The sequence below is a fragment of the Protobothrops mucrosquamatus genome, unplaced genomic scaffold (genome assembly GCF_001527695.2).
Source record: "Protobothrops mucrosquamatus isolate PMUCROS unplaced genomic scaffold, P.Mucros_1.0 scaffold3936, whole genome shotgun sequence".
Taxonomy (NCBI): domain Eukaryota; kingdom Metazoa; phylum Chordata; class Lepidosauria; order Squamata; family Viperidae; genus Protobothrops; species Protobothrops mucrosquamatus.
Window position 1 is genome coordinate 56,535 of NW_015389880.1, and position 11,875 is coordinate 68,409.

General features: G+C 37.9%; 1 protein-coding gene across 1 annotated transcript in view; it reads left to right on the top strand.

Annotated features, from left to right (window-relative positions):
• Positions 1-11,660, top strand: part of LOC107298391 (thrombospondin-2-like) — a 13,418-nt gene extending 1,758 nt beyond the window's left edge. Inside the window, exons 2-5 of the mRNA XM_015827766.1 lie at positions 1,945-2,029; positions 6,705-6,901; positions 9,088-9,231; positions 11,502-11,660. Coding sequence (XP_015683252.1) covers positions 1,945-2,029; positions 6,705-6,901; positions 9,088-9,231; positions 11,502-11,660 — 585 coding nt within the window. The remainder of the gene's footprint in view (positions 1-1,944; positions 2,030-6,704; positions 6,902-9,087; positions 9,232-11,501) is intronic.
• Positions 11,661-11,875: the final 215 nt, after the last annotated feature.

Sequence of the window (11,875 nt, forward strand, 5' to 3'; positions counted from 1 at the left end):
TGACCGCATGTTGTATGACATCAAGAAGGGAAAAAAGGCAACTTTGGAATTTGGATACTTAAGTAGGAGCTATTGAAACAATATTTTGCAAGGATTGCTTTGTTTCTTTGAATTATGGTATCATCTTAAGGAAGCACTTAAAACAGAGTCATCTTATCAGGACAATGGGCAGCATATAAATTTAATCAATAAGTAAATAAAATAAGGGCTGCTCAACTAGGGTTTCTCTTTTGCAGAACCGAAGTATATGAGTCCAGTATATCCATCTGTAATTTATTTATTTCTGACTTATTACCTTTGCTTATCAAGAACTTGGGGCAATATAAACAAAGAAATTAAATAATACATAACAAGGATTTAACAGTACATAGCCACATTCAAGACACTGTTGTAAAAAAAAAAAGATAAAACTGGTTTTGTTGTCTGTGCCAAAAAGAACAGTTAAAGGACTTAATGGGCATTTTTGTGGAGGCAGAGGCTGCTTCAGATTGAGGGGTTTCAATCTTATGAAAAATTGAAATCTTATTCTGTCTTTCAATCGATGGTATTTCTTTAGCTCAGGATTTATTTGTAAATAATTGAGCATACTAGTTTGATTTTAAATAAGAAACAGTCAGTTGTACTCTACAGGTTGGGGAAAAGTAGACTTGATTATTTAGTAAATTTATAGGTCATCCATCTCATACACATGGCTATTAACAGTCCAGTGGGTCACATTTTTTAGAAGCAAGTCCAAATGAGTTGAATAGAACTCAAAAAAGTTTACATAAAGGATTGTAATCTTATTCATAGCATTTCTAGACTGTGGGAATTCTAGACTGGGGTGTGCTAATTGGTAGATTAGCGTCAATTGATGGATACAGATGCTAACAGCTGTATTTTTTTCACAACTACAATACATCTATCCAAACTGTTTGAAAGATGTTGAATTACACATTCATTCCATGTTAGTCACACTGAGGTGGAGACATGTGTATCTTTTTTCTTCAGTCTGCATCTGAAGGGTGAAAAAGGAAAATTAGAAATTGCTTTCTTACTCTCTAGAACATGAGTGATAAATCTGTAGCCTTCCAGATGTCCTCGGATTTAAACTTTTATTACTCAGACCACTGGTTGGGCTGTAGATACCTTATTGCACTAATGAAGGCTGAAGATTGGAGTGAGTTTTCCATTTTTAATTTTTCTGCCTTTTCTTAGGTCTACTAACTGATTAGGATAGAAAAGTAGTTAACCTTCTTAGTTCTCAACTATTCACCAGGAATAGAATGTAATTGGGTAAACACATATTACTATTTTACAACTCAGATTACAAATCCATCTAGAAGAAAACACAACTAAAGATTACTTTTAACTAATCTCTTTCCAAGGAATGCTGGAAACTATAATTTCATAAGGCTGGTAAATTATTTATTTCTAATTGTTATTAGAAAATATTCAGCATCATCCCAGGATTTGGGTATTAGAAGCCAATATGTGCCAACTACTATATTATGAATGTTGTCATATTGCTCTATAGTATAGAGTCATTGTAGTTTTTAACATCTTTCCTCTATGGGATTCCATCATCTTATCATGATTTTATTGTGATCCAGTGATATTGCTTACACTAAGAAATAATCACTTGACTAAGATCATCTGATGAAGTTCATGTTAAGAAAATCTTTAAATTATGGTCTTCTGATTCTTTATTTCTCCTTTATTATTGTGTTTATGTATCATCACATTGAACATTAGAACTTTTGAAAATGCATTATAAAGACAGCTGGTGGAATATTAACTCCGTGCCATAGAAACGCCTCTTTATCCATGAACCAATGTATTTGAGAAACATTTTTATCATAATAAAAGTTGCATTTGTTAATCTATTCATTGTTAAATTCAGTTAAAAAAACAGTCAACAACATATCCCTAACATATATGAGAAAAATGTCTTTCTGTTTTCAGGGTCTCCTACAAAATCTTTTTCTGGTTTTTGGAACTACCGTAGAGGATATTTTGCGCAATAAAGGGTGCCAGAGAAGTCAATCAGGTAAGAACAAGATGTGGCATTGTTAATTCTGGATTTATGCACAACATTTTCCTTCTCTGTTAGGCTGAATCCAAAAGGGAGTGTAACGGGTGGTAAAGGGGAGAAGAAAAGAATGGAAGTGTAAATTAATAGAATGAAATGTTTAGTATAGTTCAGTGGTGGTGAACTTATGGTACGCGTGCCAGAGGCAGCACTCGGAGCCCTCTCTGTGGACACATGCACCGTTGTCCCAGCCCCGCCTCCTCCCATGGCCCCCTCACCAGCAGCCCCCCCCAAAGGAGAGTCAGCCCCGGGCACAGCTCATGTGAAGCAGTGCAGCCAAGAACATGGTAGCTGGGCAGCGGGGACAAGACTCCGCCCTTGCACCCCATCGCATGCAGATGATGCTGTGGGGCACGGGTGGAGGGTGTGGCCACCATGGCGCTGCTGGGCTGCCTGGGTGATCTGTGGCGGGCTGTGGAGGTGGTGGGTGGCCCAGCGGGCATGGTGGAGAGGGACAGGGATGGGGGCGGTTTTTGGGCACTCAGTCTCTAAAAGGTTTGCCATCACTGGTATAGTTGATAATAAAATTAACCATGAACTGTTCTGTTTGCTGTTTTCTCACTACAACTCCTACCAAACATGGGCCTTTGCATTTATTTTGTTATCTTACCTTTATTATTTGTATAAATAACTCAAGGCAGTGAACATACCTATTGCACCTTCCTCCTTCCATTTTCCCCACAACAACAACCTGTGTGGTTAGTTAGGCTGAGATTTGACTGCTCCAAAGTCACCCAGTCAGATTTCATACCTATAAAGAGAAGGAAGGAAGGAAGGAAGGAAGGAAGGAAGGAAGGAAGGAAGGAAGGAAGGAAGGAAGGAAGGAAGGAAGGACTTCAAAAACTTTTCAATAGTTTTATGAAAAAGGAGAACAGCTTCCTTTCTTTTGTGTTATAATTATGTAAGTAGTAAAGTGGAGAGTCAAAAAAATTAAAATTTATACTTCCCAAATATAATACCATATACCTCATGAATAATGAACTGCAGGTTTTAGAAACCCTGGTTTCCAACTCAGTACTTCATTGATTGGTTTATTTTAGTCAATCCTATCTCCCAAAATTTATTTTTCCAAAGAAGTAAGTGGGATTGGGTAATCTCTGCCTTTCTAAATGTTGTTGGATTCCAATTCCTATCCACCAAAGCTAGTGCATCAAGAAATCAGGGCCGAAAATACCTGAAAAGTCATAAGCTATTATCCCATGTAAAATAGAACTGACAAGTCAATTGCCTAAATATTAAAGTGTACTATAAAATCAGTGAACATCCACCCAAAATGTAATAAGTTGGCATGTGATCTAGAGTCCATCTGATATCTTTAAAAGTTTAGATTTTTTTATTAAGTACCATTAAAGCAAAATTGAATAGATATGACATCTCACAAAGATATCATTCATTTGGGATATATTTTTGCATTGAGAGCCAAAGACAAAGAAAGATGAAATAGCCTTATCTAAGTACATATAAAATCATATTAAATGGACCAATTAGAATTATCTTATGCAAATGATCAGGGGTGATGGTGGAACACCTAATATTGTTTTTTGCTGGATATCAATTGCCAACAGGATTTTTTTTGGGGGGGGGGTTACTGTTTGGACTGCCTCTGGATCCATTATGATGATTGCAATCTTAATATGCTTGGTCAAAACCCAGTTGAGGTTGATGTCATAATCTCACATTAATTATGTTGCATGTGAGCAGCCTATTACACTTTTGTGTCTACATGGTAGGAAGGCGTCATTTTATTCCATCAAATTGACATTTAAACATATTCCACTTCATGATAAATTTTCCATTGTGCAGTGTTGCATTTTTAGGGTTTCTAGTCTGAAGTCTTAAAATAGCCAAGTAATTCGAATTTCTCAGTGCTGGAAAGAATTCATTATACACTTTGGAAAAGCATTTAGTTAGCTGTTGACACCACAATTAAATCAATTATCATTAGCAGTAAGACTTTCCGCTGCCAGTCTTTCTTTGATGAAAGTTGTATTTCGGATTATTCACAGATCAAATATCCACTTTTCTCCTATTTAGCCACTTTGACATTGTGGTATTATTATATTTCCATTCTGGTATTCCTATTGATTTGCACTACTATAACTAGGCATAACATGGTGATGTCAGTCTGTTGCCAAGTTTGAAGACCCCTGCTCTACAATCACTAGTAATGCAATTGAAGAAATACCAGCAGGTTTCTGAACATTTTAAATAGCAACTTCTAGAGGACAACTTCTAAAAGACCTTTCTTTTTGCCATGGTTCTTATAATTTGCCCTTTGCTTAAGGAAGATACCATTAGATATTTGGACATGGGACATGGCTTAAAAATTTATGAAATAAAAACAAATAATTAAAATATTCTGAAATAAGAATTCTGGGAATGCTGTTTTAGTTTCTCTTTACTGGCATATAATGCTAAAATGTAATGGAATCTACATGTTCCACGAGTTCTAAATTTTTCAGACCATTCTGAAAATTAAAATTACACAACAAGACAAACTATGGGTTTCCAAATTTGTTTCAAAAGAAGTGATCATGGAGAATACAGAAACAATTTTTAGATGAAGATGCAATGGCAAGGAAACAGATTTCAACTAAATATTTGAAGAGAGGATCATCTTGCACAGTGGATTATTTGATCAATTCAAGGAAGACATGGGGATCAATGTCTATTAGCCCTGATGGCAAGGTGGCTGCCTCTGAAGGCCATCTGCTGAGAGACTAATGGGCTTCTTTATGCCATTGGTTGACCACTGTGAGAACAGATAGCTGGACTAAATGGGCCAGTTCATTGCTTATGTTCTTATGTTATGTTAAGAACCTGGTATGGGCCATACTAAACATAGGAATACTTTTGTTGCAACAATCTGCATGCAAATTGGCTGTTCCCAACTCTAAAACTCTATCCATCTTAGTTATATTGAGAGCAAGCCGCTTCACTTGTAGTTCCCAAACGTATGCCAAGAATCTGGAGTTTAGGAATTGTGCCTCTGAATTTATCTTTTTTTTTAAAAAAAACAGCATTTGTTCTTTTAGCAAAAAAATGCTGCCAAGAAGCATTGTACCAGCATTAGACATGCTCTGACAGAAATGTGCAGCTTTCTGCCAACTCGGTTTAGAAAGGCTGTTGTCTATCCAAAGGGAGTGAAACATACATTGAAATAGTAACACTTAGGAAAACTTCATTTCTTCAGTTTTGTGGAGTGGAAAATAGGGTTTATACGATAAAAGATGAGCGGAAAATCCATACAACGCAATCCTAGACCTGTTTTGTCAGGATTACCCCCTGCTCTTGTTAGTGGGGTTTTCAGTATGCTTAATACTCCCCACCCTTAATCTTACTTTTTGTGCCTGAAAAAAGCCAAAGAAGGCAAAGATCACTTAGGGCAAAATGTGGGGACAGATTTCTCTTCTCACGGTGGAGCATACTCTTTCAAACCCTCAAAATAGGTTTCAGAAGGCTCTTCATCCCGTCTCCCTATCCATTTGATTTTCAGAGTGCCTAGTAAAGTGGAGGAAGAGAGGGGGCATCCCTTTTCCTCCATCCCATTTACCTTCCACTCTCTCAGCTAGACCAACATAACGTGGTGCATGTATGCCATTCACAGCATTATCCCAGAAGAAAAGCAATGTCAAAGGTGAATGAAGGTCCTGATTTCCATATAACCCCGTCCTTCTTCTGAAACAGCAGAATAATTATTAGGGTTGTGCAGTGCTTTGGATTTGATTATTGAATACAACTTTGGGCTATGGAAAGGAGCAAACTTAACTCCTGGCTGGAACATCAAAAGATTTTGGAATCCAATCCAAATGATTGCACTTCCATGGTAATTATGCCAAGTTCAAAATTGGGGCCAACTTTCCATAACATATTCATCTCATTGGTGATACCATATTCTCTCTATCTCTCTTCCAAGGGTGTCTGCAGGGTATAAACAAAGACAAGATGATGGCTGTGTCCACACCCTGTGGACATCCTACAAAAGAAAGTATAATTGGTCAATGCAGAATTATTTTCCTGAAGCCACATGCCTGCTACTCAACTTTATTCAGTGAAGCTAAGAAGTGTCTCCAATAATTAACAAAATTCTAAGTTTGTTCAAGCAAGTTGTTGGGACTTTTAAAAGTCCTTAAAAAGGATGATTATGGTATCTTTAATGTTTGCGCCTTAGCATTCCTACTATGCAGTCATTTCTGAAGGAAAATGATTAAGACACAAACATTTATTTTAACTACATTACTTTTTCGCTCCATTTTTAAAGTAAAATTCTGCCAGGATCCAGAATATTGAAAAGGCTTCAGAATGGCAATGTTGTATATGATGCATATTATGATTGTAAATGAATTGCACTAGTTTAACAGCTTTCTATGGCATTTCTAAAGAACTTTTCCATTACCTTCTGAGATAGGAGAGGATATTTCCGTAGATTTGGGATCTAAGCTGTGGAAAGGAATAATTGAAAAGAGTTGGTATTCAACTTTTTTTCTTCCGTGATATAATTTGAATTGAACCTATTCCAGGAGAGATCCTTTTGAAGTCCATCTAATCCATCAATGTACTGTATAATTTTAATCAAAGGTTACAATCAGCGGAAAATAGTTTGGTATTCTCATTTTGTTTTCTTTCTTTGCAGCTGAAGTGAACACTATTAATGAGAACACAGAGATCCTTCACCTCAGTCCTTCAATCATGACAGAGTATGTTGGAGAAAACACAGAGAAGAAAGCTGAATTCTGTGATCGCTCTTGTGAAGAGCTTGGGTCTATGTTTGCTGAACTCCATGGACTACGAGTTGTTATTAATGGCTTGTCTGACAAATTGAAAAGTGTGGTAGGTACCTCCAGTCATTCTTGTTCTAAGTAGTTTCCAGCCTTGCATTCCCAGAATATAGTTGGATTACATTGGCCATTGTTTCCAGCAATGGGTGATGGAAATTCTAATCTACCTTCAGGGTTCACATGACTAAAAACCTTTCAGTAATTATGAGGGTTTGTCTGTCTCTCTCTCTCATACACATGCACCAGTGGTGGGATTCAAATATGTGAACAACTGGTTCTCTGTGTGGATGCTGCTTCCGGAAGTCCATTCTGGGCCTGGACAACAAAAAATTACCTACCTGTTCTGCCGAACTGGTGCGAATCGGCTGAATCCCACCACTGATATGCACACTTATTTATTTAAGGGACAAAACCTTGATAAGGATAAAGATCACATATTAAGCCTTTTGCTTAATATTCTACTAGGATTCATAATTAGAATCCCAAAGCACAGTTTCTTTCCCACCCTTAAACTAGATAAACATGATAGCAGTATTCCAGTATCTGAGGGGCTGCCACAAGGAAGAGGGGGTCAGGTTGTTCACCAGAGCACCAGAGGGAAGGATGAGAAACAATGGTTGGAAACTGATCAAAGAGAGAAGCAACCTGGAATTAAGGAGAAACTTCCTGACAGTGAGGACAATCAACCAGTAGAACAGGTTACCCCCAGAAATCATGGGTGCTCCATCACTGGAAATTTTCAAGAAGAGACTGGACAATCACCTGTCTGAGATGGTTTAGGTTCTCCTGTTTGAGCAGGGGGCTGGACTAGAAGACCTCCAAGGTCCCTTCCAGCTCTATTCTATTCTAGAATACATAATGCCTAAGAAGTTCCTCTTTGCTGATTCTAAGCCATAGACTATGTAATATAATATATGATGAATGTGTCATGCTTTTCACAGTAGGCTGGTTCCAGACTTGGTCATACTTGAATTCAATTCACTGAGATCACAGAATAACTTACTTCACAATTTTCTATGAGTTTAGCGACATGTAAATTAAATAGCCAAACCAAGACTAAACTGAGTTACCTTTTTTTTTGTCTTCAATCGTGTCCCATTCTTGCAGGCTTCATGGTCCAGTTCCTGCAGTTTTCTTGACAAGATTTTTCAAAAGTGGTTTGTCATTGCTTAATACTTAGGGCTGAGAGAAAGTGACTGATTCAAAGTCACCTAGCCAGCTTCATGCCCTAGCCAGGACTACAACTGACAGACTTCCAGTTTCCAGCCTGATGCCTTAACCACGACACCAAATTGGCTTTCAAGCTAACGTTAGGGTGGCTGAATTGGATGTGGGTTTGTATGGGTCTGTAATGGGGCTCCAGGCTAGAGTAGAAAGTTGATTGGAAGAGATGATCTCATTGGATTTGGAATATTGAAATGACTTAGAATTTTTTTTCTTGTTTTTTCTTGGTCCTGTTGGAATTTAGTGAGAGGCAGTTAAGTTCCTCTCTGCCTTGACTCTTATCTATTCCTTTTTGGCTCTTCTGCTGGCCCATTTCTCTATTCATTTGGCATATACTTTGGAAACAGGTGATAGGAAAATATTTCAGCTGGCAAACCTATGCCCATTCCAAAATGCTTCAATCTTTTTTTGAATCATAGTTAACATTATAGCCAACTCTGTGCTGTTAATCAAATCCACACATTTTTATTTGCCTGCTTGTTGACTTATTTCTTCTTTTCCTCCCATATCAGAAACTGTCTTGCATGAGGCTCTCTCTTATCTTGTTCCTCTAATAGTAATTCTTTGAAGTAGGTGGGATTGAGAACAAATGACTCGGGTCATCCAGTTAGTTTCTCTGGCTGAAAGCCATTTGGACCTCCCTAGTTCTCTTCCAGGACCTGAAGTATCATACCACATTGACACTCTCCACACCCTTGAAATAGATCTGAAGTGGTCTAATCTCTGCTGGATGAGTGGAATCCGGTACTGAATAAAGTTCTACTGGAGGAATAGTTTTCCCACAGAACTTACTGCAGGTGTGACTTGTCAACATTAATTGATATTTGTACTCACCCTTCCCCCCAAAAAGATGGCAATTGAATTGTTTGCTTCCTTTTTGACTGATGCATTAGCTGGGTACAAATAATGTCCTTTCTAAGTATTTTGCATTTCTAAACTAATTGCAGGTCAAATTTCACATTTATTTGTTCATGATGTATTCATGATGTAACGGTTCATCTTTTTATTGTACAGTCAGAGGAGAATAACAAAATTGTATCAGAGTTGCTTGGTCCCAACAAAACACTCAAGAACCAGACTGCTTGCTGGCAAGATGGCCGTGAATTTGCAAATAACTCACACTGGGTTGTGGACAGCTGTACAAAATGTAGCTGCCAGGTGAGCCTTTTAAGACTCCTTTCAAACTATACACTGTTTCCTTATCTCAGTCATGATATGTTTTTAAAGTCTGCATTGATGTGCAGGATGAATGAAAAAACACCAATGGACAGTCTTAATAAACTTCCATTTCTGTTGCTTATAAGATTTTGATCTGGACTGTTATTTCCATACACAGGCAAAAGAATGTAGAAGGAATGATAAAGAATTTAATTGATGTATTTAAAAAAAAATAACAAGACAAACCATTCCAGTGTGCTATGTAGGATCTTGAACAACAAGTGTTAATAGGGTAAAGATAGTTTGTAATCCTAACTATACTAATTGTGCTCTAAATCCCATTGCATAGAATGTAGCCAGTTCCAAATTTAATATTTAGCTCATGGAGTGATAGATTGTTATTTCAAACCTTAATCAAATGCTAAGGTACCACGAACAGGAATTTATTTGTGGGACTACCTCTTCCAATTATTCCTACCCATCTTATTAGATCCAGCAGAAGGGGCAGATTATGGGGCCCATAGACAGCCTTTCTTGTTATTGCACCTGCCCTGTGGAACATCACACCCCCCCCATAAATTAGGTTGGCCCTAACAATAGCTATGTTCATGGGCTTAGACATTGGGTTGTCAGTTATTATCCATGAGGTGGCTATGCAAATAATTGTTTGCTTGGTTTTTTTAAAAAACTGTGGCTGCTGGTTGTATATTTTATTTTCATTGTTGGTTGTGTTTTTAATTTGTTAGCCACCCAGACTCACTATGGTGAGATGATCAATCATATAAATTGAATTAAACAAACAAAAAGTAGGAATTTTTTCACAGGAAATACAATGTTTAATTATAAAATGGTGATCAGTTCATAATCCAGGCCATGTGAAAGTCTTTGAGGAATAATTGCAATAGATCCCAGACTTGGGCCACTGGAATTACATAGCATCTTAATTTTGCTATGATAAGCTGAGCAGGGTTTTCCTTTATATGAAGATCATTTATGATGAAAACATTCACAGTGAAGACCATCTCCTAATTCTCCTTATACTCTTCACCTTTTAGTAACCCAGCTCTTCCTCCTTTCTGCAACATCCTCATTATATAGAAGTGATGGAATGTGGTATCAACAAATGCCTCTTTATACTTGAGCCAATTACCATTATTGATGAAATGCTTCAGATTTTAGTTTTATTATGCCATCATACTAATGGACGTAGAAGTAGAAGCTTAGAAGCTCCAAAGTGAGGATGAAATGAAACATTTTGACTTCTTAGACTTCTTAGACTTCTTATAATGGGCAGGCTGTGAGATTTTGTTTACCATCTTCAGTGACCTAGTGTGCAACAGGGTCTTCGCTTGTAGAACATCCACTATGGAAAATGGTACTTTGGGAGCTGATAGGAAGAAGAACATGTATATGTCAGGCCCAACCCCAGAGATGAGACAATGAGATCCAATCAAATTCTAGCCCTTTATTTGCTTGCACCTAATGGACAGAATCTTGCCAAATTAAAGCTATAAACCTATAACCTTCTATATGCATCCTGACAGATTCTAGAGCCGAGGTCCCAACTTTTTGGGCACCAGGGACCAGTTACATGTAGAGAGGTTTTTCTGTGGACCGGAGGGGGCGTGGTTTTGTGTGCTGCCTGCATCCCGTGGATGGGGCTTTGCTTGTTTGTGTGGTCCAGTTCTGGCATGCCGTGGCTTGGTACCAGTCCATGGACCCGGGCTTGAGGACCCCTGTTCTAGAGTATTGCTATCCTGAATCTCTTTCCCTGTTCCCCATCCAACTTATCCAACATGAATGAGAAGGTGCCAAAAAAGCAAGATGGTGCATGCAATGAAAGCCCCATCTCTTTTATACATCTGTTGATTAGTCATACATGAACAAAAAGTTTGCATCATGATGGATGTATCTTGCCAACTTGGCTTTTTTTTAACCTCTACTCTTACCTCCACGGATGTTCTGGATGTAGACTAAAGAACAAAGATTGTGACTGAGAGGAATATAACAGAAGGACCAGGATGGAAACACTATCCATAACTCCTCTTGACCAAGACCATGAGTTCTGAGCGATATCTCATTGGAGATATGTGTGCTACTGCATGAAAATAGCAAATTCAATTTTATATCATGTGGTATATCTTTTTTATCAAAAAGAAAACCAGCTTACCCAATTCAGTTTCAAAAATTTGCATGTTTCTAATTTTTTTAAAGAGATGTCTTTAGTTGACCATTTCTGCATTATAATCTGGCCGTTTTTTTGCATGTAGAACTCTAAAACGGTGTGCAATAAAATGACATGCCCGCCTGTGCATTGTGTCCGTCCAACTTTTATTGATGGCGAGTGCTGTCCTGTCTGCTCTCACAGTAAGTATGCTACATTTTTCCAACTTGTGTGGTGCAGCCTCCCATCATTGTATTCAAGATAAGCCAAAGACGGCAATTCAATAACCAAAGAATAAATGTGGTCACACAGGGAAATGAGTGCAGAATGAAATAAAATGGCGATTCCCCAAATGAAGAGCAAGGATCCTTGCTGATATTCTTTTGCCGATATTCTTGGGGTGTACTGCACCCCAAGAAATCATAGTAGCCTCAAATTTTCGAGATCTTGGAAACCAGTTTACAGCTGGCTCCCATGTCT